General features: G+C 41.5%; 2 protein-coding genes across 2 annotated transcripts in view; one reads left to right on the top strand and one right to left on the bottom strand.

The window, feature by feature from the left end:
* The window catches only part of LOC134148377 (peripheral-type benzodiazepine receptor-associated protein 1-like), a 32,881-nt gene extending 26,941 nt beyond the window's left edge, over window positions 1–5,940 (bottom strand). The window contains exons 1-2 of the mRNA XM_062590358.1: window positions 5,911–5,940; window positions 150–4,140 (exon numbers count right to left, since the gene is read on the bottom strand). Coding sequence (XP_062446342.1) covers window positions 150–4,140; window positions 5,911–5,940 — 4,021 coding nt within the window. The remainder of the gene's footprint in view (window positions 1–149; window positions 4,141–5,910) is intronic.
* Window positions 5,941–7,780: 1,840 nt separating this feature from the next.
* Window positions 7,781–26,816, top strand: UBE2L3 (ubiquitin conjugating enzyme E2 L3). The gene is made up of 4 exons (XM_062589924.1): window positions 7,781–7,834; window positions 16,089–16,184; window positions 20,271–20,457; window positions 23,973–26,816. Exons 1-4 carry the CDS (start codon window positions 7,808–7,810, stop codon window positions 24,125–24,127), a joined length of 465 nt encoding a protein of 154 aa, XP_062445908.1. The 5' UTR covers window positions 7,781–7,807; the 3' UTR covers window positions 24,128–26,816.
* The last annotated feature ends 172 nt before the right edge of the window (window positions 26,817–26,988 follow it).

Here is a 26,988-nt window from a genome sequence, read left to right as displayed (position 1 = left end):
TGACTTCAGTGGCAATGTGCTAAGTTCATGCATCGTGATAGAGTTGTGAGAAAACTGATTTGGGGAAACATTAGCTGGGGGCGAAGTAACAGAGCTGCAGCAGTTATCACTGAAATGAACAGTCAATCTGGCGTCTTGACGTGCTTTACCTCTCTGTGAGGAAGAGGAGAAAGATGTGCTGTGGGTTGAAGTCTGAGAGTCTGGGAATTCCTCATATGGCTTTCCAGGTGTCAGTCTTACAGATGTAGACTTAGGCAGACAGGAGCAGCTGGGAGCACTCAACAAGGCTGGAGGAATCAGAGCTGGCACTGAATCAACAGATTCTCCGTATGGAGACAACGTTCTCACAGAAACCTTCTGAGATGCTTGGAATACTTCTAAATGGGATAGATCTACCAGGGCACTCCCAGCTGTTGGAGATGCAACTTCTTTCACTCTTTGTCCACTGATGTACACAGCGTAACCAGTAACTTGTACTCCATTGGAAGATCCTTCAGCATCGATTGTCACTGGTAGCCAACTGATAAGTAAAATATTTACTGATGGTCCGGGTTCCACTTGCACATCAAGTGGAGCATGAGGTACTCCTGCAGATGGAGTAACAAATCTAACTGTTGCCGAATTTTGCCCCAACTTCTGGGGAACATGCCACTTCATATCCTTAGGGCGTGCTTCAACTTTTGCTTCATACTGAGTGCTGGGTTGCAAGCTTTGGAAAGTATACCAGTAGACACCTGGCTTTGTTATATCACAGTCCCTTTCATTAAGGTACACAGCATGCAAATAATTGCTACTGCTTGGCATCCAAGTCACCTCTGCTGAAGTAGGAGTGATGCTCCTAAGTTTCAAACATTCTGGAGCTATACGAAAGTCTCTCCCTACGAGGATAGTACACTGCATCTTGTCTGAATTTCCTTTCTCTGTCACACTTTGAACCGAAATTCGGTAAGTCTTATTTTTTAGGTCCAGGTCTTCAATCACTGCTTGAGTCTCAGAGCTAAATCTCACATTCTGGCTACAGAAACCACATTCAGTATCTACAGAAATGTTATAGTTCTGTACCTCCTCCCACATACCTAGTATTAGTGGAGGCTCCCAGCCAATAATAATACTTCTTGCAAATTGCTTAATTAGAGTAAGATTTCTTGGATAAGGTACGGCTGCATGATTAAGAGGAATCTCTGTATCTCCTGGCCTATCGGACAACCCACTGACACAGGTTCCTTCTTCGAGACCATTTTTTTCTCCATTGTGAACACTTCTGCTGCAAAAACTCACTTCGTGATCTGCATCCTGTAAGAAGTCATTTGGGTCTGGAGGCACAGTCATCATCAGGTCATCATCTGAAACTTCCTCTATCAAATTAGAGGGGACTAAACCTCTCCTGCCATCCATCAGTTCTCCCTCAAAGAAACCATCCTCATCCATGTCTCCAAAGATATAAACATATTCTCCAGCAGTTAGAGGAAGTTCTACTTCAGGGTGCTTATTAGGACCCTCGAAGGGATCATAGCTATATCGAGCTAAGAATACTCTAAGTTTTGCTGGCTGTTGTCTAGAAGACTCTAGAATTAAGGAATGCTTCTTTGTTACTGATTCTTCTGTCTCACTTACAGCATCCTCCTCTGAAATAAGGCAGGATCTAGGACTGTCCTGTGTGGAATCAGATTTCAAGGTGCTTGCTGGGGTTACCAGTGCTTTGGTTGGCTTCTCAAAAGTATCAGAACTATTCTCACTGCAACAAAGATCATGGGCATCCTCTGCATAGGTCTGTGTTGTGGAAAAACATGTAACATGTGGCAGCTGTGAAATGATATGGCCAGATTTTCTTTCTTTTAATTGTTCAAGTTCCTGAGATAACAGATTATATTGTTCAGTTTGATTCTGATACTGATTCTTTAACTCTCTCACCTGGGCTTGAAACTGTTGCATGACTTCTTCATGTGCAACTTTTACTTCTGCCTGTGCCCTCTGTAAATGCTTGACTTCATCTTCTTTCTTCTGTAACGCTAACTTTGTTTCCTCGTGTTCATTCTCCAGCTGTTGCTTGCTTTCTGCTATTTCTCTCATGTCTTTCAGTTTGTGCTTTAGATCTTCCAATTTGGTCTGAAGATGGTTATTTGCTTGGATGGCAGAATTTCGCTCCTCTGTCACTTGTGTTAGTTTCACCTTCAGCTCAGTGTTTTCAGATTGAATTTTTTCTGTCCATTCTGTCTTCCCACCGAGTTGAGAATTTTCTTTAGCAAGTCTGGCGTTTTCATTCATCATCTCTGTAAGCTGCAGTTCTAACTCCTCACATCTCTTCTGCTTCTTTGAAACTTCATGTTCCAGGTTTTTGTGCTGCCTAAGCTTTCTAGCAAGCTCTACTCTCTGCTGTTTGTTGACTTGGTCTGTCTTTAAAGTAGTATTTTCATACTTCTCGGACACAGTTTCTAAAAGTGATTCCATTGACTCTGTATCTTTTGCCAATGTAGTAATTTCTGTTTGTGTCTCCTTTGTCAAAGATGAGCCATCTAAGCTTGAATCCATGCATGTGTGCCTAGTACCAAAGACAGTGGCAACTGGAGAAGAAGCATCTTGAGCACTTTCAGAGGAATTCAGAGACTCTTTTAGCTTCCTCACTGCAATCTGTCTCTGTGAGCATAATGCTCCTTTCTGAGATTTGCTTAGCAAATGACTGAAGTCGCTGAAACTGAGGCAGTATGAGCCTTCTTTGTCTGCAGCCAGTTTGGCCTGAAGTTCCCAAAACTTCTTCTGCAAGACTTCTATCTGCTTATCCTTCACCAGAAGGGTTTTGGCATGTTCTCTCATTTCTTTAGCCCTCTGCTGGGCAACTGATTTCATGCACAGTTCCATACTGGAGCTTTGGATGGGCAGTGGTATTGGAGTATTGATCACCTTGAGATTGGTCTTTTGTAGTTGCCTAGATCTTTCTTCCAGTTGCTTGGTAATGACAGCTAGCTCAGCATTCTTCTGCTTGAGCCTCTTCACTTGCTCCCGTACTTCTGGAAAACTTCTCTTCCTCAGAAGACAGTTCTTGTTTTGGAGGTCATTACATCTCTTCTCCAGGTCCTTCAGGGCACTCTGAAGGTGGGTGTTCTGCTCTACCAGCTCCCTATACCTGCTGTCAAGCAGCCAGTCCTCCTGCTGCCCTACTATCTGAATGCTTCCCTCCGCCACAGCCCCCTGGCTGCCCAGCTTCCCTTCAGGGGGGGAGTCCAGGCAATGCAACACCAAGTCTTCACCCACGGCCTCTGGTAGAAACTCCATGCTGCCCCCTTCCTCCTGGAGGTGGGCATCTTTTAAGCCCTTGCGGGTCATCCACTGCCCCATGGTGGGGCTTTCACCGTGACTCTCCTCTAGCGCTGACTGGGCTTGACCGAGCTCCTCCTCTGCTGCCGACCGAGGCTTGGTCTGGCTGCTGGCCGCTGCGAGGGCCCGGGGCCCTTCGCCGTCAGGGGTGCAAGATGTGATGAGGCTCTCCCAGGAGCAGGGCCTGGGGGTCCTGCCGCCCCGGAGGGCCCGGGGGGCGCGCCAGGCAGCGGCCCTGGCCCCAGGCCCGTGCGGGGAGGCGGGCGGCTCGCCCTCGAACCGCTCCAGGATGTACTTGACGAAGAGGCTCCTCTCCAGCTGCAGCTCGTTCTGGAGGTGGCGGATGCGGGCGGCCTGGTCGCCGTCGGTCTCCCAGCGGAGCTTGCCGAGGACGTCGTGGAGGCGCCCGCGGGCCTCGCCGCCGCCGCGGGCCTCGCCGCCGCCGCGCCGCACCAGCTCCTCGGCCAGCTGCCGCTGCAGCTCCCGCGCCTGCCGCACGGCGGCGTCGCGCTCCCGCCGCAGCAGCTCCTGCGCCTCGCGCAGCTCCGCCTCCTTCCAGCGCAGCAGCTGCCGGATCTCGGCGGCGCGCTGCCGCCGGCTCAGCTCCCGCAGCCGCTGCAGCTCCCGCGCCTGCTGCTGCTCCCACTTGGAGCGCAGCTGGTCGGCCAGGCGCCGCCGCTCCCGCGCCGCCGCCTCCTTCAGCTCGCGGGCTTCGGCGGCGAAGCGGCGGCGCAGCTCGTGCGAGCGCAGCCGCTCGCCCTCCAGCTCGGCCCGCAGCGCCTCCAGCTCCCGCCTGTGCTCCTCCTGCTGCGGGGCGCTGCCGGGGGCCTGCGCCGCGCCCCGGCGGGGCGAGGGGCGGCCGCCCGCCGCGGGCCCGCCGCCCGCGCCCTCCCGCGTCATGGCCGCCGCCAACGGCCGCGCGCCGCCAACGGCCGCCGCCAACGGCCGCCGCCAACGGCCGCGCGCCACCAACGGCCGCCGCCGCTGGGCCGGGCCGGGCGGCGGATCGGCAGCGCGGGGGGGGGCTGAGGGAAATGGTGCTCAGGTGGCTTCCCCGCTCCGGCCGCGCTGTGTCCGAGGCGGGCTGCGGGCTCCCCGCTGCCGGGGGGCGGCGAGGAACCTGGAGCCGGGCGGGCGACTCGGAGCACCTCGCTCCCTAGCCATGAGGTGTTAGCGCGGTCGTGAGCGGAAGGGGGAGCAGCTCGCAGAGCTACGGAGGAAGGAAACCAGGGCTTCATGGACCAGTGCATCCGCAGCGCCTAAGGAGCGTGAGACGCCGCGGGGCTTGGGCAGTGTGAACCTGGACCAGAGGCCGTTAACGGCTAGTGCGAATGAAACCAAGGGGGTTTCTTGGGTTAGGGATTTTTTTTTTTTTTTTGGGGGGGGGGGGGGTTTGGTTTTTATCCCCTTCCTGGAGGGGAAGGGAACTTACTTAAATTTTCCATTCCAACAGTTAATAAATGTTACATTCAAAGGAAGAGGTGTCCGCAGAGGTCAGAATGAGTTTAATGGTATATGTGACATACAAAACACAGGAGGAAGAAAATGAGTTTATACTAGATATTTACATGATAGAGCAAAAGGCAAATAGCTATCTTGTTACCTAATTCATTGCTTTAAAGTGGTTTTAATTAAAGATCCAAGAAATTGAAGAGACAAGAAAACATATATAAAAACTTTTAATTTGTAGGCAAATTTATGGAAATAGACTGGACAATTCTCAATGAAGAACAATTAATTATGTCTTCACTTTTTATCCATTTTTACCTTTACTAGTTTCAACTGAGAGGCATATAATGGTTTCAGATTTTACTCTTTATTAATTTTTTTATCTTTGTTGTTCCTGAAGATGAACTTCATCCTTGTGGATTGCAGTTCGATACTTGCTATGTGTTTTGAATGACATACAATCACTTTGAAATCTGAATACTGCCTATATTTTACAAATCAGCATATTTAAGGAGTTCTGAAAGCAGGAAATGCACTGTTGGACCAGAACCGAGGTCCGTCTAGCCTCTGCCCATGGCAGTAGGAGTTGTCCTGTTCAAGGGCAGCATGCAAGCCCTGGTCTGGTCCTCATACTCCCAAGCATCCACAGTTATGACTGGGTATTGATTAGGGATGCTACATGATGATTCTCTGCTTATGCTCTTTTTTGTATCTGTTTATTGACCTGTCATCCATGATACAGTGGGTTTTTTTGTTTTTTGTTTTTTTTTTTTTTTTTTTTTGGGGGGGGGGGTCTTTCAGTTAATGGTTATATTCCTTAAAAGAGTGAAAATATGTTAGAAAATAACTTTTTGGAGAGAGGCCTTAGCATGACTTCTGCCAGTCCCTTGGAGATGTTACAAGATAAGCACCAAAACTTTATTTTGGCCACTCTTAATTGTCAAGTAAAATAATTCGTACAACTTGGAAAGAAAAAAAAAATGCAAATCACAAATGCAGAACCATCTTCAAAACTCAGTACAAGCTAACAGGAAAGCACGAGGTGTAGATGCTGAAATTCCGCTACTTCTCTAAGACTGTGCAACAGCTTTCTATGACTGACAAGAACTGATATTCTGGAGAGATCCAGCAATCTGAGTACAATTGTACAGCCTCGTTCATAGGCAAGGCACCATTCATCACCGGTATCGTCCCCGTATGTGCTCTGTATCCAGCCTGAAACTCGACACTAAAGGAGCCAGGATACTAGTGGCAGGTATGTGAAATGCACCCAGTTCTTTGTAAACTTCTCAAACACCTTGTTACAATAAAGGATTTCAACATTAAGTGGCAATTTGTGAAGACAGCTATACTCAACAATGATTTCTTAAGAACTGGCTGGGCTATCGTTAGTTAAGAGTGTGGGTGGTATTTTTTCTTGTCAAAGGAAATGCAGATTATCTTAGTAATTATCCCAGATATTTTTGACACTCTTTTACAAGCTATAAAAATCGTGGATTAAAATTATAGATAGTAAATTCAGATTTCCCTGTAGTGTTTTGTGTATGGAGGTTCTGTGTCTCACTGCAAGTATAGGCTTGAATAATGTGTTTTGAAGAAGAAAAAGGTTCAGCTAATACAGGCTTATGGTGGTCTTAGAAAACTATGCAGTCCCATAAACATGAGAGGGAGATATGAATAGAGTTTTGGCAAATGAAGAAATCAAGGTAATACCTGAAGCTTATTTTTTCGTGTTTGTAGACACCTGGAAGATAAGCTACAGGAGCTGTTCTTCCAAGTTACCATGGTATCAGATTTAGGTATTTCTAAATTTCTATAGCATATAATCTCAACCAGCCCTTTAATTAGATGTCAGTATTGTTACATCTTTAGTGCTAGCATTCTACTTCAGCAGCACATCGCGAATCCTTATGGTGTCTCTGCAGCTTCTCCTTGTCTGTGCTTTGTACCTGCTTGGCACATGTGCAACGCTGGCCAGCGTACGTAGTTGGCTTTTGCTTTACATCTGTCAATTACTTCACCAGGATGGTGTGCTTCTTTCATATAACCTCCTCTGAGTTAACTTCCCTCCAAGTGATAAAAGCAGCTTTTGCATAGATCAGTCTGACTACTATCAAATCAACTGAGGACACAGCAACTGATACAAGGGAGGGGAAGCAGGGCTGTAGACAGCAGCAGAGATTTGGGGGGGGGCATTTCCTGGTGATCAGCAGTGGGTGTTTTGGGAGCAGTTGAACACAGATGCCTAGTGTCATTTTAGATGTCGCACAGTATCCTGCAGGTCTTCAGGTCTGTGCTATTTCTCTCATCCTGTGCTATTTCTGCTAACCCTATGCAGATGTCTCAGATACTCCTGGGCTGCTGGAGCCGCACGAGGTACCTGTGTTAGGCACCAAACTGCTCCTGAGGCCGGCACGGTGCTAACGGCTGCTAGCGGCCAGCTGCGGCAGACCCGAGGCAGCGAGCAGTCACAGGCAGAGCTCCGGTAAAGAGCTAAGAAGCACGTGGCAAACTGCAGCCTCGATTCATCCTGGCGGCGTCTTCGTCCCCCCTTGCGCAGCTTTCAGCCCCCCGGGAGGGCGCACCGGGGCTGGGCGGCGGCCTCGGCGCCGTGCACGAGCGGGCTGCGGGACGGTCCGGGGGCCTGCTCGCCCTCCCGGGCCTGGCGCTCGCTCTGCTCCGCTCAGGTTGCGGCAGGAGGCCGAGCGAGGCGGGTAGCGAATGGCTCCGGGAACAACGTAGGCTCACCTCGTACAAGAGAGGCGCCTGGGGTCGTTCTGCCTTCCTGCCCCCCGAGCGGGGTAAGGCCGAGCGCGGGACGACGCGCAGCAAACAGACCGCGAGCGGCACCACCGACGTAGGGCATCGGCCGCCACTAAAACCACCGCAAGAGGCGACCAAAGCGCGGCGCCGCCGCCCGCCCTCCCCGCCCGCCGCCCTCGCGGCGCGGCCGCCGCCGCCCCCGCCCGCCGCTCCAGGAAGCGCCGCGCGCTGGCGCCCTGCCCGCCGCCGCCATGCATTGTGGGGCGGCAGCAGCAGATCCAAGATGGCGGCCAGCAGGAGGCTGATGAAGGTAACAGCCAGCCCCGCGCCGCGGACGGGCCGGCGGGCGGCGGCGGCTCCTCCCGCCGCGGGGCCGCCGCGGGCCCGGGGGGCGCCGGCTGCGCGGCGGCGGCGGCGGCGGGCCGGGCGGGCGGCCTCGGCCCGCGCCTCGGGGCGCGCCCCGCGCCGCAGCCGGCCGAAGGGGAGCAGCCGGCCCCTAGGCCGCGGCCGTGAGGGGCCGGGCCGCCGCCGAGCGCGGCCGCCGGGCGCCCGCCGCGGCCCCCCGCGCCCCGCGCCGCCACGCCGGGGCTCGGCGGCGGGCAGCGCGGGGCGCCGAGCGGCCCCCTCCCTCAGGGGGCTCCCGCGGTGACTAAGCAAAGAGGAAGGGCTGGGGGGAAGGAAGCGCCGCCGCCGGGACGCCTGTGCCCCGCGCCGGGGCCGGGGCTCTGCGGCGGCGGAGGGGGCGGCGGCGGGGCGGGCCCGCGCCTGCCTCCGCCGGGCCCCCCGCGCCGGTGGTGGCTCTGCCCCGCGGCTCGCCCGTTCCCGAGCGTGACCTCTTCCCCCGGGAGGGAGCGGTTTATCAGGCTGAAACGTGGACCTGGGTTCAGGAGTTTCCTCCTTCGCCCCGCTCCGAGCGTCGCGATGTTTTTGTCCTCGGCGCTTTATTTGTTCCCAGGCCTCGATGATATTTTTCTTAACGTAAACTCAGCTTCAAGTGTTTGGGCTTGGTGAATATGTAATTTATTTCTAAATTCTGTTTGGGCTGAAGCTGTTGTGTTTCTCGCTGTTTTGTTTGAGGAGTAATATATTGCTCAAAAAGAGAATGATAACCGTTGTGCTCGAAGCGTGCAAGTTTTTTATGTACATGTACATTATTATCGTTTAGCATCACAGACTGCGTGCAGTGGAATTTGCCTAGGACGTGCATACTTAGGGGTATAAAACTCAGTCATCTGTAAAATTCTATGGCAATAGCCTACAATATTTGCATGTAAAGTGCCTATACCATAAGTCAATGAACTTTACAGGCTAGTGCTCTGAAATGTGGGTGGAAAGACCCTGTAACTGTCAGACAGTTTTCTAACCTTATTGGAAATCCTACCCCTGTGGGGTGCGGCGTAGCCATGCACTAGGATTTGACAGGTGTACAGGTGGTTCTGTGAAGTTTAATCTTGTAATGTTACATTTACAACTGTCTTCAAGCATGTAGACCCCCTGCTGGGGATGGGGTTTCACTAGGATGTGTAGGTAGCGAGTTTTGAAGTTAAGTTCAAACTGTACAGATACATGATTAACCGTTATACCTCCATCATTTTAAAAGAAAATAATAGTTCAGTATTGCTTTCTTAAGGCTAATTTTGCTGTTTTAAATGTTATATAGAAATTAAAATTTTAATAGTAGGATACATTGTATGCAGAATCATTCATATGTGTAAAATCAGTAGGGGTAAACATTTAAATATCCCTAAGGATCTTGATGATGCAGCATTCTTTTTTAAATTTCATTCTTGATAGTTGTTTTTTTTTTGTCAGAGCTTTAGTGTCATGATCAACGTATCTGTTGCTTCATGTTCAAATAAGGTTGCCCTTTGTTTCAGGCAGTAGACTACTCTTTAGGTTATGTTTTTGTAAGACCAGATTTTTTGCCTCTTTTGAAAAGCTCGTTAGTTGTTCAGAAGCACGTTACTAGTGTTTTGGAAAAAGAAATAATTATTTATAAATTATATTAACAGCTTGAAATATAACATTAAAAATCTAGAAGACAAGAAAAATTGTTCTTAATATCTGCAATACCTTTTGCTCTGCTGCCTCCCCACTCCCAGCTCATATCATTCCACTACACTTTTTAAATGTTACAATTAGTGCTGCAGCCTGTTAATGAAGTATCATTAAAACGTTGTGGGTTTTGACATCATTATCTGTTTCTTTTCTAGAAGAACAGTGTGGCAATTGCTTTTCAGAGGGAGTGGTGTAGGAAGGAAGGAGACATTGATAACTTCCCTCTTAACATTTTTACTTTCATTTTTATTGTCTTCTGTTTGTGGAGTGTTTTTTTTTTTTTTTTTTTTTTTTTTTTAAAAAAAAAGCAAGTTCGACAGCTGTGAGATGCCAGACAACATGACTTGTAAAGATTATTAAACAAGCAGCTACGAGGAGCTCCTTTTGTGGAGCAGAGCCAGCCCAACACGCTTTGAGCTTTGCCATTCATCTCAGTAGGAACAACCTAGAACTGGAATCCTGATGATGCAATCTGGATTGCTGCAGCAAGATGTTTTGTAGTCTTGTGGGTCCTAACTCACATGTATATCAACTCAATACCATTATTGAAATGCCAAAGTGAAATTCACAGATCAAAAAATGACATCTTGAAGTGTGTCGCTGTTGAGGTTTTAAAAAACAAAAGTGTCTATGATGTCTCTTTCTCAGGGTCATAGAATGATTAGTGATTTTAAAGTCTTGCAGACATTTTGAAGTACTGGAATTCTTCTCTGGGCACGTATCATGCATCTTGGTTATTTGTATTAATTACATTGGCACTGAGAGACTGGATGTAATAAGTTCATAATAATGTGCTGCCTGCCTAGAAGTGCTTGGTTCTAGTAAAAAACTGGGAGCAAGAGTATTGTTTCCACCTGACAAATGCAAATGGATAACCTTTCTCAGACTGTAGGAGCTATCTGTATCTTCGATTTGCAAATCTCCTTGGGGAATAAGTATTAAAAACTATGTTATTGCACAGTTCAATTTCAAATGTTAAGCCAAGCTTATAATAGGCTTAAGGCTCTATGTTGTTATCTTAGACTATATATGAGCAAATAATATTTTTTAGGCCAAAGACCTTATTTACAGCCTATTTTTTGCAAAACTCTATACCATTAAATAGTCTACCTGAAGTTTTCTCTGCTGTGTTTTCAAGCATTTCCAGACACACACCTAGAATAGTGAAAATGTGAAATAAGCATAGTTAATGAATCATATTCCACACAACATTTGAGGTGGAGTTTTGATCTCTTACAAGAGCCACAGTTGTCAGATCTCAATTCCTCATGAAATGTGAGAGGTGAGAATAAAGCAGCCTCTGTCAAGGACATGTTGTTAGGGACAATCTCTCAGAGAAAAGCAGGCAAATACAAAGTCTAATTGTATTTGGGAAGGTAGAGGAACCTTCTCTTTTAAGGGACCTATTTTGCCATAACTGATAACAATGATGCTTTTTTTCCTCCGTCAGGATTGTTTCTTCTCAAACACATAAAATCTCCAAACAGTTATGATTGGGAACATAGGTCTCCAGAAGAAGTGCCAGGAGAGTTGATGAAATTCAGTTCACAGTTGCCACCCACCAGTGTAAAACGAGCAGTTTCCATGTAAGATCGGTTGCACTGAAAAGCTGTAAATAATATGTGGAGCAGCAGAGGGTAGTTGCAAAAGGAGGGGTATTTAAGTGCTGGATAGTCATAGTATTTGCTATGAGAGTAGTAATAGGCTGCTAAGTATTGAGATGGAGTTTGAATACATGTTTTTGTAAGTGCTGTTCAAGAAGACTGTCTCGTCCCACGATTGGGACTGCTTCCTTCTCTGCTGATCTGCAGTATGACCAAACAAGATTTCTATAAGATCTATGTTTTCATTTCTTGGCTTTCAAGAGTTAAAAAAGCGTCCTTAATGTTACAAATAGAAAATAGATTTAAAGAGTAAATAATATCTTGTATATAAAGTATATAGATAATTATTTTAATCTTTACTGTTTTCACTCTGCTTTTATAATTGCATAGTTAAACATTTATGCAACTATTGAACTCCATGATAAAATGCAAACACAAAGCCACACCCAGGTGCCTCTTGTAGATGGCATGCAGTTTGCACTGGGACACGGCCATGCCAGCAGCATAACCATCCCAGATAAATGAGACTTGAACAATTTGAAACTTGAAAAATATTCTCAGATTGATCCAAACACTGCTTCTCAGTAATGTGGGAAACAAGAATTTCAGCTGGTTTCGAGTACTATATGTTGTCCATATATAGATGTGAGAATACTGATTCATTTTCCCTTTTTGAAACTCAGAATTGAGAAGAGGAGGTTTTTTAATCAAAATTTTAAGAAAATAATTCTGAGTAAAGATCAAATGAAGATACTTTGCCAAAAAGGAGAATTACTCAGCAAATAAAAGGCATGTGAATATACAGGATTGCAATGTCTCAGTGGAAACTTAGTAATAGCAGTTACGAGGGCTATAATCAATCTAAGAAATGTTTACGTTCTTTCCAAATTTTTTTTAACATTTCTCTCTAGAGTATGAGATTCAAAATAGAAATTGGCCAGCTCATTACTAGTGTCTGGGGGCCTATTTAACTTGTCACATTTCTCCTAGGGAATATGTTTCTAGACAGGTAAACATAGACTGTAAACAGTAGATAACTTCAGTTTAGAGTTATTTCTGTAGAGTTTTTCTTTGTGTATTTAATAGCGTTTTGGGCTTGATGCAGAATTTATGGTAGTCAGTGTGAGCTATTATGTTTATTTCCATAATTCTTAGATTAAGCTCTTATGAGTACTTATCTTCACTGCTTTTTCGTATGTAGCTTTTAGCCTTTTTTTGACAAGTATCAAAATTTGAAAGATGTATGGGCTGAGTAGTTGCAGGATTGTGTCCAAAATCGGCTTTCGTAGTCTTGTGTGAAATGTCATAAATGGGCAGGAACTGGGAATTCTGAAAATAATTAGAAAATCAGAGAAACTATGGATTTAGTTACAAGTGTGGTAGCTTAAATGCCTTTTAAAATATATATTGTATTTTAAGATGATGCCATTTACTTTACTATTTAATTTCAAACATTTAATTTTTGCTATGAACAGCACAAATGATTATCAGTATTGAAAATCAAAACTTTAAGTACTTATTGATTGTACGAGGGAAAGACAGTGTATACTTTTATGACTCTCTTCAATGTTCTACTTAAAGATCAGAAAATACATCTGAAACAATGTTTTCCCCACTTTGTGCTGTGTGTTTCACTTTATGTGAACATGTCCAAACTACAAACGCTATGTCCCAAGAGAGCCCTGTGAAATAAGGAGAAATTTCGATTTTATAAATGGGGATAGTAATGCAGCAAAGTCAGTGCGAGGTTGATAACAGAGCAAGGAATGAAATATTGACTTAAATTCTTACTTCAGTCTTCTAACCATTAGACAGACTCCTTCAGTGCTCCTTTAATTATGTTACTTAACAAAATTAAGGGGTGGAGGACAAGAATAGGAACTAATCTATTTACTGTCTGCCTAGGCTCTTAAGATTTATTTTAAAATAAATATCTGCACTACATCCCTTTACCTCATAAAGTAATTTTTGTCCCTTAGACTTGTTCGAGCCCACGCTAAATGCAAAATAGCTTTTAATCTCTGCGCTGTTTGAAGGTATTCAGCATCTCATTCACTCTTTTAACAGTACCTTTAAACAGTGCTTTCCAGCTGTGCTCACCTCTGTAGCTCTGGGGCAGTTAGATCTCTGTTAGGGGTTTTGTCGATTGACAGAAAAACAAAACAGTTGTCAATTACTACTACAGAACCCAAGAAGGAAGCACAGAATATAGTTGTGATACGTTGCAGTAATTGCCACTTTTTTGGTTTTGAAAATGAATTCTTACATAGGTTTCGCGTGTCATTTTAGATGGGAGAAGGTTCTGAGCTAGTTTCCTGGTAGCTGTCTAATGTAGTGTCTTCTAGACTCTTTAATTCCCCTTTTCACATGGTGAGCTTCAGGGAAACAAGGGAGCAACTTGTATATTTATTTGAATTTGTCTTTAGTTTGATACAAAGTTCTAAATTTTGCAGTTGTCTCTGTGCTGGCTTGTTGCATTTCTTAATCCGGCATCGCTGTAAACAAAATATTTTTTTTAACGTGAATTTACTTACTGGAATGTAAAGGTTCAGTTTTCTAGTAACATGAAGCCATGCTTTACTAATTTATTTTATTAGTTTAATAATATACCTGAATTACAGACTTGTAAGCCACTCTTTATCTGTGTGTGCCGAATTGTTGTTCGGACCAGGAACTGTACGATACCATCATCAGAACCTGTAATAAAAGCTACTGCATGGAAGTTGGACCGCTGTTGAGACATTACGGGAGGATTTGTGCAATATGCATAATACGTTTTTAATATGACTAGAAAATACTTAAAATAATCCATTTTCCTTTCCTTCTTTTTAAAAAAAGGCACTGGTAGTGCATATTTATTCATGCTTAAATACATACTGGTTAATCTAGCTTATTTTTTTTCGTGATGTTTGATACATTGTATCTGGCGTGGAATGGGATTTTTCCCTTTTATGCCCTGTAGAGTAGCGGTTTGCTAGGACTTAACAGGTCGGTATGTGTGGAAAGTGGGCCCCTGAAAATGCTGGTTTGAGTGAGTTACTATCCCGACCCTGTCTGGAAAAAGTCAGTTTTGTATTAGTCGGGCTCTTCCTGAGCGGGTGCTTGGTGCATTGAGCAGCCAAAGCCGGGTGTAAAGCACGTGTAGATTTGTAGTTTCAGTGATTGTAAATGCTGTCTTGTTTCTGTAATAAGAAAAGTTATCTTCTTTTAAATGTTTGAGTTATTCTGCATCACTGTAAATGTGCTTTATGGGATTTTGGTATGTTTTTGTATGTTTTCCTGCATTAGAGTTATCTTACTTTTTCAAAGACAAACAGGACTTTGCTGTGATACTGCATAAATCTAACAGCAGTGGAGTTTTGAGATTAATCCATAGGTCTAGACTAAACAGTCATTTTTGATGTCTTGATTTTATTGGCCATCGTTTCAATACCAAAGACTTCAAGGGTTGAACTGTCGTGTTCTAGGTGTGTGCCCTCTTCCATCATTGCAGAGGGTGGGTATGTAGAAGTCTGTCTTCTGCTGCATGGCTGCCACGTGATTTTCTATTCCTTCATATGTGTTTGGAAATTTTGCGTTCCCTTTGCTTTTTGCATTTTAGCATGATGCTAAGTTTATGCTAGAGACTATTGCAAGTATTAAAACGTTGCCAGTCAGGTGTGGAAAGGTTTGATCTATGATGAATATAAAACAATTTTAGCAAAAATCCCTAACACTAGAGCACTTGCACCAGAAAATCTGTTTTTGTTTTTGGTCCCGTGTCCCCCCCCCTCCAGTATGTAGTACCTTGGCTTGCAGGTTGTGATTTTACCATAATATAAAGTCTGATTTTGCAAATACAACTGCACCCACATGAAGAACAGTTTGCTGGTAGAGTGCAGCAGTGTTGCTGTGTCAGCAACACTTTTCCTGATGGGAGTAGACGCACAGGCATGTGCTTCAGTTTGAAATCGCTGAGAAAGTTTTACATTTCACTGTGGATGACTTTTGAATTTACTTTAAAGATAAGATTCTTAAGTGAAGAGCAAAGGACAATTATTATTATGAAAAGAGATGGAGCTTTGGGGTGTTTATTTTTTGGTCTTACAGCTTTAGGGTGATTAATCTGAAAAAACAGTTACTACACTTGTGCTTGTACATTGTTTTAAGTATAAAGATAGGCTCTATTTGTTTTGGTGGTTTCTGAATCAAAAATGATTTGCCTGGTGGTTTCTGAATAGAAAGGTGTTTACTTCATACAAGTAGTTTATTCAAGTGTGATACAGCTATAGAGAGGTGTGCTTATAATCACTGTTAACTTTGAGGTGGGAAACGGAAGGATGTGTCTACTTGAATGATTGGTAAGGCTGTTTTGGCTTAACTTAATATTGTTCTGGTTTTGCATAAATTTTAGTTGATTATACAGGAATTTGTTAGTTTTCAGTTGACATAATAGGTCTGTTCAGTGACTTTATCAATGTGTTTAAATGAACAATTTAATATAAATAATTCCTCTAAACCACTTATTTGCACATGTAGAGAAGTCCTACGATGTGCTTTCTGTGCTTCACAGAATTATCAAAGTCTGTTACCAAAGACATTGATTTGAATACTAGATGTAAGATATTTTTTAACACAATAAAAGTAGAAATAAAAAAATTTGTCTATAAGAGATTATTAACAAGGTGTTTTGGTATCATTGTGATATATCAGTAAATAATATTTTTTAATATCTTGCCTCAGATATTTTATACCTGTGAGAAGTAAAATTTCCTTTTTTTAATTGTGTGGGTTGCAACTTCTGAAACCACAAGTTGTTTAAAGAAACCCGTGATGACCTCTCGAAGCATTTTGATAGATAAATATGAGCATGTTGCCCACTATTGTTATTAACTTCCACTTATGTCTTTGTTTGCTTTTCAGGAGCTTGAAGAAATCCGCAAATGTGGAATGAAAAACTTCCGTAATATCCAGGTTGATGAAGCTAATTTATTGACCTGGCAAGGGCTTATTGTTCCTGTGAGTACAAACTACTACTTGTTCTAATGAGCTTTAAAATGATCTGCATTTCATTTGTATCATATGAATCCACAGTTTAGTAGCATTGTAGGTGACAGTATATAATCTTTGCATTCTGACAAGCTATTTTTATTATGAAGCCTGACACTCAGAGTTACAGCTTTCTTCAAATGCCAGTTGTTTATAAATACAACATAAGTTTCTATAGAGAATATTGCAGCACCTCAAAGGTCTTTAGGACCTTGTACTCTGGGTAGTGAAGTGCAGTCCTGGATTTAATTCTTGGCTCTATTTAGACTTCCTTGTATAATCTTGAGCAAATATTGTATTTGAGAGTTTTGTGTATTTTGTTTTATCAAAGTCTGATAGTGTTACTGGGTTTCTCTTATAGCTAGTGTGAAGAAAAACGTGTAGGTAATTGAAACGGATTCTAGTCTTCTCTGACAAATACCTGCTTGGGTGGTTCATAACTGCAGGCCTGGTCCAGCAAACGGCTGCAGCTGGCCAGGGCTGTGGCCTCAGTGATGACACTAGGTTACTTGGGAGAGGTGATGGAGGGGGAAGCAAATGCAGTTTGTGATTTATTACACCAAGCTAAAGCTACCAGATCTGTGTTTTCATAGGGAAAAACCTGAGGTATGAAATACTACATTTACTCCTTAATAGATTTTTCTTTCTAATTGACTAGAAATTGAGTCAATGGATACAGTTTTTCAAGGGCAAAATTGAACATTGGAAAAAGCTGGATGCAAAGAAAAGGTTGGATTTTCAGAACTGAACTCTGTGAAGCAGATCTCTTTAGTAAGGCACGAATTAATGCCAAAAGGCATTTTAAGTTTAAAAAAACATTGTGTTTTTTTAAAAGAATGTTTAATATAAGTAGATAACCACTGTATTACTCAATTTGAGAGGGATTTGTTACAATGGAGAAAGCAGGAATCTGGTCTGTTTGTTTCTTGGCTGAAGTCGCTTGGATTTTTACCTCCGTTGTTTTCCACTAGCATGTCCCGTGCTTGCTTCACTGCGCGAGCTACCTCTGAGTCTGTGAAAACAGAAGTCATGTTAGCAGGTCATCAGTTCTGCTTTTTCTTGGGTTGTGCCTAAAGTGAGAGACCAGTGTAAATCTGTCTTTTTGTAAGACTTTGAAACGTTGATTTGCCAGTGCCTCTGCTTTGTTATTTGAAGGCTATTCCTGAACTTGGATCGTGCAGACTCCACTGAGATGCTGGCTAGGCCTTTGAACCAGAAATACTATAGAACAACAGATTGAGTTTACTCTGCTTGCTTATACTTGTTCAAGTAATGGCTTTGTGTGGTTTGAGGCTGCACCTGCAGACAAAGGAAGCAGGATTTGACACTAAAATCTGACATTGCTCCTACATAGCTCATACACAATACCCTCTATAGGCCACTCTGATATTTGTGGTTCATGTTTAATAGTTTACTGCTTTGATGCTACTTTGAAGTGGTATAAGGTAGGTAAAAATAACCTGCTGTCTGATTAAAATAAATAAATAAATATATATATATATATATGATTATTCTAGTTAAAATTAGTGGTGTACAGGTAGGCAACTATTTTTAACAAAGTTTCAGCTCACCAGAATATGAGCTTAATATTTGCTTTGCAGACGTTCAGGACCTCGCAAGTGTTATTAAACAGCACTGCAGGTTTCATACCTGCCTTTTGATTTATACTATGCCATGTACAAGGGCATAAATTTAGCCTTAAATTCACTATCAGTGTAGTTAAGAGGGAATTTTGTCCTGAAATCTATATTTATTGTAGTACTTAACTTTATTAAGTGATGTACCTGTTTGAAGAGTAATATGGGTTACTATTTTGAGGATATGCTATAAATGGTATTTCCTTTCTTAGCTTATTTTTTTTCTAGCTATTGCACTACTGGAGTTCATGATTTAAAAATGGAAAATACAAGCTGGTTGCAAATTTTGTTTTTTATGCTGAGTTCTTGCTTTTAAAGTGTTACGTGTTGTATCCAATTTAGAAAATGTTCTTGTTTAAGATTTAATGACAAATTACTCATTCTCATAGGACCAATCAGTTACTGCTTATTAAACTCTAAAAGGCTGGCCAAAATAATTCATAGTTATAATGAAGGTTTCATTTTAACTATGTATTGAGTAGTGCTCATATAGAATTACTGTGAAAGATACTATTTTTAAAGTTGCTATCCTCGTTGTAGGTAACACGTATTTTGTCCTTCAGAGCAATAGTTAGTTTTTAAGGAAAAGTATTTGCTCAGTTGAAAAACAAATTGGAGGTAGTTTGTCATTTCATGTGCGGTTGTTATAAAACTCATTGGCCCGGTCTAAATTATGGAATAAGGTAGTTTGTATTCTGTATGTTAAAAAGAGTCTTGTTTGGTGTTGAAGTCAAACAAATGGTGTCTATCTACCTCAGGCCCCTTGTCCTTGTAAGACATACTGTTGTTCTGAAAATTTCACCTCGCTTTAAAACTGCTTGTTATGGACAGAATTTTGCCGAGTGAAAATACTCCAGGTAAACACAAAGGAAATGTTTTTCGTTTTTGTTTCAATATTTGTAATTCTGACTCTGTTCCTTTTTCAGTGTCAGAGTAAATACAACAGGAATGATCAGAAACAAATTGCTTGAAAATTCTATATTTCTTCTGTTGAGATGATGAGCAACCCCTTTACATGCATTTTATATTCAATTTATTGCTGAACCATACTGAAGAACTGTTCTGCCTGAAAGAGTTGAGCAGAAAATAGACATTTTTCAGTCAGATCCATTCCCTTATCAATTCACTGAACATCTTCACAAATTATTGCATGTGATGGGGGTAGAAACAAGTAACTAGTGAGAGAAGAGGGCAGTAGCTGCTTAACTTGTCACTGCCACCAAAAAGTTTTTTTTCCTAAACTTCCAAAATTTTTAGGGTTACTTGGATGAAAAGTGTTTTTTAAGCCACTTTACCTCTTCATTTGGCTGCAAAAATTGCTGATATTATTTAGAATCACACAAGCAGACTTTCCATATGGATGTAACTAAAATTTAAACTTATCTATTGAATAACATTTCGATATAAATCACCTCCCTCCAATATTGGTAAACTCTTCCAACTTGCAAAATGACTTTGATTGAAGGAAGTAGTCTGGTTGGTAATGGAGAATGTGTATGATTATAATTTATACAAACTGGAAGCTTTGATTTTTGTTCCTTCCTTCGAGGAACACTTCGAGTGTTTGGAAAGGCTTCATGCCATAGTTACTGTTTTCAGTGCAAAATGATATTTTTATAAACTTTAGAAGTAGCAATTGTTTTATTTTTCTTCTGGCTTTCTTTTACTGCTAAGCATTTGAAACGATATTGATAGGCAAACAGGTTTTCTAAATGAGATGCTGGGCATTTTTTTTCCCCGTTTCAGCGTGAAGAATTACTTTGTCTACTTCACAGTCCTCTCATCATCTCCTTCAAAAACGATCTGATAAGAGTTGGTGCTAAAACTGCATACAAATTCAGAATGTTCTCATCAGCAGATGCAGTGAATATCTATCTTTAGTACAAATGAATGCTCAGCAAATTTTTATGCAGTCAGCTAGAGCAAAAAGGTTCTCAGAACATGTAGGGTAGTCTGACAAATGAAATTGTTTTGCTGTTTGTACGACCGTGTTGTGAGACACACAGAATAACTAGGTTTAGAGATACCAATTTTCTTTGTCAGGTTTCCTGTTTGTATCTCAGAAAGCGTTTAAAAAGTTTTTGAAATACTCAATTGTGAATAAAAATATTTATTAGCTAGGACTCTGAGCACGAAGTAAATGAGATTGGATGCTTTCTTACCAGCGGAAATGTTGGCCAACCTTCAGAACAATGGTAATCTGCTTTTTTCCAAGGTGAATACAGAGATTGTAGAAACTTTATTGCCTCTCTTTTGGCAAACTGATTATGATGTTTCCTGACATATAGACATGACGGTCTGCCTTGGGAAAAAGTACCTTGAAAAGATCTTTTTATAGATTGAAGTCTGTAGAGTGTGTTTGCTTAAGCTGTATTCATTAGAATATACAGATTTTTGATGTTCTGTCTTCTCATTGCAGGACAATCCTCCATATGACAAAGGAGCCTTCAGAATCGAAATCAACTTTCCAGCAGAATATCCATTCAAACCTCCTAAGATTACATTTAAAACAAAGATCTATCACCCTAATATTGATGAAAAGGGGCAGGTTTGTCTGCCGGTAATTAGTGCTGAAAACTGGAAGCCAGCAACCAAAACTGACCAAGGTAGGACTCCATGTGGAGAAAGAACTTGATATTGAGAAACTTAGTATTGTGTGTTTGAAACTAATAGCAGTTTCAGCTTGTCATCTGGTTACAGCTTTCCTACTGTATAATTTGTTACAAGGTTTGCATCATGAATCACACTTTTTGAGCACAATGTGCAGCTCTTAGAATCTCATTTTGTCATTGCAACATAAGGTAGTGACGCTCTTGGTATCTTGCTGCAGTGGCATTTCTGCTTACAGGAAACCTCAAAACTCTTAATGACTGAAGAGTTTAAAATAATTTCCTTGACATATTAAAGAAAAAAAAAATCATTTCTAGTTGGTGTGTGGGGGTGTATTTTGTGTTTCTTTTAAAGCAGTGACTTTAAAATCTAGAGAAGTTCGGTACATTTCTGGTTGAAAGAGAGGGTCTAAAACCCCAGGGCTTTCTGTATTTTATAATCTGTGCAATGTGGCTTAGTGAATTCAACATCTGGTTTGAAATAACTGGGGAGCCATAAACAAAAACTGAAATCGTAACACAAATTAACCTTTAGTTCTTAAAAGATGGCTGCTGTGAAGCTTACTGTATGGTGTATCATTGGATAAGAACTTAAATATTTTAAAGACAAATGTTTCTTTGGATTTGTGGGTAGACTGAGGCTGTGATCTCAATAGGTTTTTTCTGTTGCTCTTCCAATAATTTTTGTGCTGAGAAATCCATGTTTTCTAGAAGATGCAATTAGTTTGATATTCAGTGTTTATTGTACTTACAAAACCAGTGAGCGTTCCTGCAATAATTACAAGGATAATATTAGGAGTCCAAATTAGTAGCAGTTTAGTCCAGGGTAAAAGTTGTAGTGAGACTGAAGAATCTTGCTTTGCAAAACAAAATACATCCTTCCTCCCAGACCCTTTTTTAAGTTTTTTTTTTTTTTTTTTTTCACTTGAATTGTATTCCTGATAGTAAACAATACTGTACTTAGGATTTCTTTTCTGTATACTTCTATATACTTATAAAACTTACTAGATTTTGCACAGTAATCTTGCCCCAGAAACAAAATAAGAAAATTCCTTTACTTGCTTGGGAAAGAGCAAGTGATGATTGAATGCAAAGGGGATGGGGAAAACAACATGATTCTGCTAAACTCAAAATAAGTGAGTGAAGATCTTATGTTTTGTAGTTAATTTATCTCAGATTATACCAGAGATAGAGCCCTGGGAGAAAAGAAACTAGAGCAATGTGTAGAAGGTTTACATTAAAAATGTAGCCGTTGTCTTAGTCTTATTTGTGTGTTGCCTTCTCTAGTTAAGTAAAGGAATGACATACCACCTCTGCCTAGCTTGAAATGCAAGCTGGCATCAGCTGGAGCTGCTGAGGCAACTGTTTGCCTGTGGAAATAGTCAGTTCTCACTGAAAAGTAGCAAAATCCTCTCTGAAGAAGGGCATAAAAGCTGTCTTAAAATCAGAATTTGTAACAAGTCACAGGTACCAAAATATTACAGACCTTGGTTTTGCTCTTTTGCGGCCTTTCATCTGTCTGTTTTTCTTCTTTCTTCAAGAAGTCATCTCAGTTTCTGGTGTTGTTACCTCATCTTTGCACAAAGCCACAACAAAATACTAACAGTCTGGCTTAAGTGTCTGTTCCTCTCTCCAAAACTCTTCTTCACTGAAAGATAAACTTCAGTCTATTTGCCTCTTAGGGCTTTTTAAAGGAAATAACACAACATTATTAGTACAATATTAAGATTTTTTTTTTTGATTGGTCAGGTGTCAGGAAATAGAAAGATCAGGTTAATCATATGTCATTAACTCCCTAACCTTATACGTGCTAAATGTGTATACTATAACTGTGCTTTTTATCAGTTTACGCTTAATACTAAAGCAGACTGTTATAACGGTACAGTTTTAAAATGCCGTGCCTATTGGGACAACTAGTGTTACGACGATGCTGATTTTTGAGTTGTGTGTTAGATAACCTTAATAACACAGTAATACTTTTTCTATGGTGTTTTAGCATGTTTTGCTGAGTGAAAAGGGATTGGCGCATGCAGTATTGATACTAGTTTTGTAAGGAATCATTAATATGGTAACTGTCAGAGGTACAGGACTGGCGAGTTACTGTGAAGTAAGCTAGTGCCAGTGCTACTTGTATAGTTTGATTACAGTTTAAATTCTGATTTGTAAGAATATGTGAGCTCAGCATCCTCCCAGCTACAGATCATCAAGCTTACTTTTCTGGATTTTGAGTATTTGTTTTGAGTACCGTACCCCATTCCCATTACGTAAGGATGGGAAAGAGCCCCGAAAAATATGTACTCTACAAGACATCCCTCCGGTATCCTAGCAGCAGTAAGTATTATAAGAACTTACATTACCAAGCTAGGGAGAACACAGGTAAGCAGGTACGTAGCAGTTTCCAAACAAGTGGCGGACTGCAGCTTTCCCTGCGGTGTGGCTGGGCTGGGGAGCACCTTGCTGCTGGCCGTGGTGGCTGCCCACATTTCGCGCGAGTTCACGAGAAGGCAGCTGGCTCTCATGAGGAAGGCATAAAGTTAACCGAGTTTGGGGATCCTTGCTTTAAAAAGTCGTGGGGTGCTGCTGTGTTGTTTTGCCTACCACAACCGTATCTCAAATGGAATTTATTAATAATGTCAGGTAGTAGGATACTTTTTCTCCATGTACCCGTGTGCTGTAGAGGTGTCCGGTTACACGTAAAGCCTTTTAACACGTAAAGCTGGATACGAGGACTCATGATTTTTGTAACCAGTTCAGTTTTAGATGGTCATGGGAATAAACGTGAGAAAAATGCAGCATGAAATAATCACTGCAGCCTGCGAGGTTCATTGCATAGTGTGAAGTATAGTTCAGATAATGTAAGAATGACGTTTCCGTTGACAGCATTATGGGAATGCTGATGAATAGTTGTAGACAGTGGGGCAAAAAGCATCGTGCAGTTCTTACCCATTTGTGTAAACCAGTATACTAGTTACCCAGTATCTCTCTGGTAGCAGATGTATTTGGAAGTACTTGTTAGAATAATAGGAGGAGAGTTATAGATAAAGCTTAAGAAACCATTACCAAAAGCAAGCCCAGTTACCCCTGCAACACTGACAGATGTTAGGAAAAAACCTGTAGTGAGGAAGATTCTGGTGCCAGCTTTACCAAATCTGTTTTAGATGAGCTTGTCTGTAAAACTTTGTTTCTTCCTTAACCATATAAAGAATATATCATTGATGGAATTCCAGTTACACAGGAAATAATGTGTAGTTCACTTTTGTCAGTACTGAAGTTGATTTAGTTTTCAAATGTGGTTTTCTGCTGCTTTTTCACTGTTGTTATTAAACTAAAGCTTGGTGTGTTGCTATAGCTTGTTTATTCCATGTATCGGTCCGCTCTTTAAAGACCTTAGATTTATAGGGATGTATTTAAATGCAGTTTAAGTTCTCCTATTGCTGGGACATATTGCTTACGTCTTGATTTTAAAAATTAACTGTGTTAGTGTCTGACAATATTTATACTTTTTTTGACAGTAATCCAGTCCCTCATAGCACTGGTGAATGATCCACAGCCCGAGCATCCCCTTCGGGCTGACCTAGCTGAAGAATACTCTAAGGACCGTAAAAAATTCTGTAAGAATGCTGAAGAGTTTACAAAGAAATATGGTGAAAAGCGACCAGTGGACTAAAATCTGACACAATTGATGTCAGCAACGTATGATAGAAGATCGGAGCAGTGCATTTCAGACACCCCGTAAAGCAGGACTCTATGGAAAATTGACAAGTGCCACCTTTCGGTGTTAACTTGTGGCTGTTACTAACTTTCTACAGTTTTCTTAATCAAAAGTGGGCTAGGTAACCTGTAAAGAAAGGATTAAAAATTTAAGATGTTCTAGTTCTGCTTTCTTTGTTTAAAAATCACTGCTTCAATATACTTTAAAGTATGCTGTTTTCTTTTTCTTGTCAGAATTTATCAAAAATATCTTAGACTTATATTCTGCCCTTAAATTGAAAAGGTTATGGCTGTCATTTCTTATTTTTTCCTTGCAGTTCCCACTATCTTGAGTTCATTTAATTCTTCATTGAATTTTTCCCCCTCCCCAAGCTGATGTCTTAGAGAAATTATCCCAGTTCTGGCAGAAAATGATTGAGTGTTTGGCAGTTTTGTTTACTTTTCTCTTTAAATGTTGCACTGTGCTTTGTGGGACTTATTGCAAGTTCCCCATAACTTCAGTTTGTAACATAATAAACAAAAACAGATGAACCCCACAGAAACAATCAGAAATAATGTCCAGGTCTTATGTAAATCTGGCTGATGTTACTACAATAATGTTTATTAAACGGGGAAACCCAAGATTTTGTGTGCGTGATTGAATTAAAATGCTGCTTATGTCCTGCTTTTGGAAAACTTTGGGGGAAAAAAATCTGTAGCAAGTGAATAGTGGAATGTGATTGTGAACTTCTCTCACTTCTGTTCTTAGTACCTATGCAGAGTAGCTAGGAAAAATTGCACAGAACAACACTGCAACCAAGTTAGAAGAGTTTCAGAATTTGGGGACCAGGAGGTGCCAAAGTAATTAACATTTCCAAAAAGTATTGACTTTTTAACTCCAAGAACAATTTATCTTGAACTTAAATGCTAAATCTGACAGCACTGCTAGTCCTCAAGAGTACATTTTTTTAATCAGAATGCATATGGAACACCTGTATTTTATGGGATGGCACACTCCTCCCACTTCCCCATCCAATTACTGTACAGTTCTTACTGAAATTATGAGGATAGGATTAAGCAATAAACTGTAATAGAGTACACTTCACTGCTACTGTTCATGTGCTTTAATAATACACACACAAGTTGGCTGATTTAATGAATGCTTCATGTATCATTCTAATTTAATCAGGCAGAACTGTTTTCCTTTGCTCCAGGGCACACCTATGCATGCTAAAGGAAGCCCTTCCAGTTCAGAATTGAGCATCTTTCATTGTGTCTCTATTCTTCTGGCTGCCTGTCTTTTTTCTCCTGAATCTCCAGTGTGATCATAGCTCTACAGTCAAACTGCCATACAGTCAAACTGCCGCCCTCTCCCTTCCCACAGAATTTGGGCATGTTATTGAGCAAGCAGGTTTATCTCCAGAAATCCATAAGCGTATGGGAGTACATATCATTTTGATGTGCAGGAAGTTGCATTAGAAAATCCCTCACATCCAGATGGGTATCTGTACTCCTGAAATCGGTCTGAATACAGCTTCTGCCTTCGCGACATTTCAGAACCAGTATGTCTAGCAGTAGGCCTCGGTTTTCATGTCTTGTATATTTGCTCTTCCATTCATCCCTCTCATTCAGCTTTGATTTCAGATTTAGTGTAAACAATGACAGCCCAGTACCTCACCTCTGTTGAACCTCACCTCTGTTGAAAGTAAAATTTTTTTTATAAGTTAGGGAGCTAAGAAAATTTTATGTTTAAGTGTTCTTAGACAGATTCTTTGGCAGGTAAATAAAGTTAAACCACATTCACCTTATTTACGGAAACTTGCATTTTGTAAGTGTTTTCAGGCTTGTGAGAGCACTGTCTATTACCAAATTTTCACATCTTTGTGTCTTCATTTACAGAAAGTTGGTACTGATTTTGTTTCATTCACGCTCACTCAGATTCATAATAAAATAATGCCAAATTATCTGTCAAACTGAAGTGTGTGTAACTTATGCATCAGATACTTAAATGAGTCTCTGTTCCTTTGATCACGTCTGTTGGCATGGAAACTTGCATTCTCTACATTTTCTTTTTTATTTAAAAATGAAACTGTAGCACTAGTTTGCTGCCCTCGTTACTACTAAATAGCATACTTTCTGGTTGTAAACCTCTCAGGTTAAATACTGCATTTATTTGAATCAGCGTGACTTGGATGCCATTGAAAGGGAACTGAAAGGGCTGCGTAATTCAAGGAAATGCGGTCTGGGCTCGTGCAGGCCCACAGCGATGCTATACCAGCCGTTCCAGTGTCGTCTGTAAAGGTCCCATAGAAGGAAATTATTACTCTCAGTTCTCTGGGTGGTTCTGTATAGCTCAATTTCTAAACTACAAGATGTGTAACCTAAGTGATGGCTTTTGTTTGTAGGTGCCCTCTGAAAAAGAAAGATCAGTTACTGTACTGTACGGTTGAAGAGGGGAGAAAAAATGATATCAAAGTACTAAGATCTACGTTAACTCAGGAAATCAAGCTCGCCTTCTCTGGTTCCCTAAGCCATGCTGAACTCTTAACATGCAGTTTAAGATTCAAAATAAAAGCAACATACTGGTGAAACTACACCCAAGAGTACTGGTATAGGCTTTCTGCAATTCCATTCTGCTACCCTAATAAAAATGCTCTCAAAGGCTTCGTGGCATGGTTTTATTTTCAGAGAGACTGGGTTTTCATTTATTTGTTCTTAAGTATCTTGATATAATGAAATTTTTAAGTAGTGGTCTTGAATGTGTTTTTAGTTTGAACTCGGTGTCTCCTTTAAAGCTTTCACAGAACGACTGAGAACTTATTTCCTTATCTGTGTACA

Source organism: Rhea pennata, chromosome 17, assembly GCF_028389875.1.
Source record: "Rhea pennata isolate bPtePen1 chromosome 17, bPtePen1.pri, whole genome shotgun sequence".
In the NCBI taxonomy this organism is placed as follows: domain Eukaryota; kingdom Metazoa; phylum Chordata; class Aves; order Rheiformes; family Rheidae; genus Rhea; species Rhea pennata.
The sequence above is the reverse complement of the archived record's forward strand: the minus strand, read 5'-3'. Positions and strand labels throughout refer to the sequence as shown.

Bases quoted from the DNA above. Each gene is read 5' to 3' on its own strand.
- UBE2L3 (XM_062589924.1), top strand. From the start codon at position 7,808: ATGGCGGCCAGCAGGAGGCTGATGAAG. The intron at 7,835-16,088 runs GTAACAGCCAGC...TTTGCTTTTCAG, and splicing joins CCAGCAGGAGGCTGATGAAG to GAGCTTGAAGAAATCCGCAA. The intron at 16,185-20,270 runs GTGAGTACAAAC...TTCTCATTGCAG, and splicing joins GGCAAGGGCTTATTGTTCCT to GACAATCCTCCATATGACAA.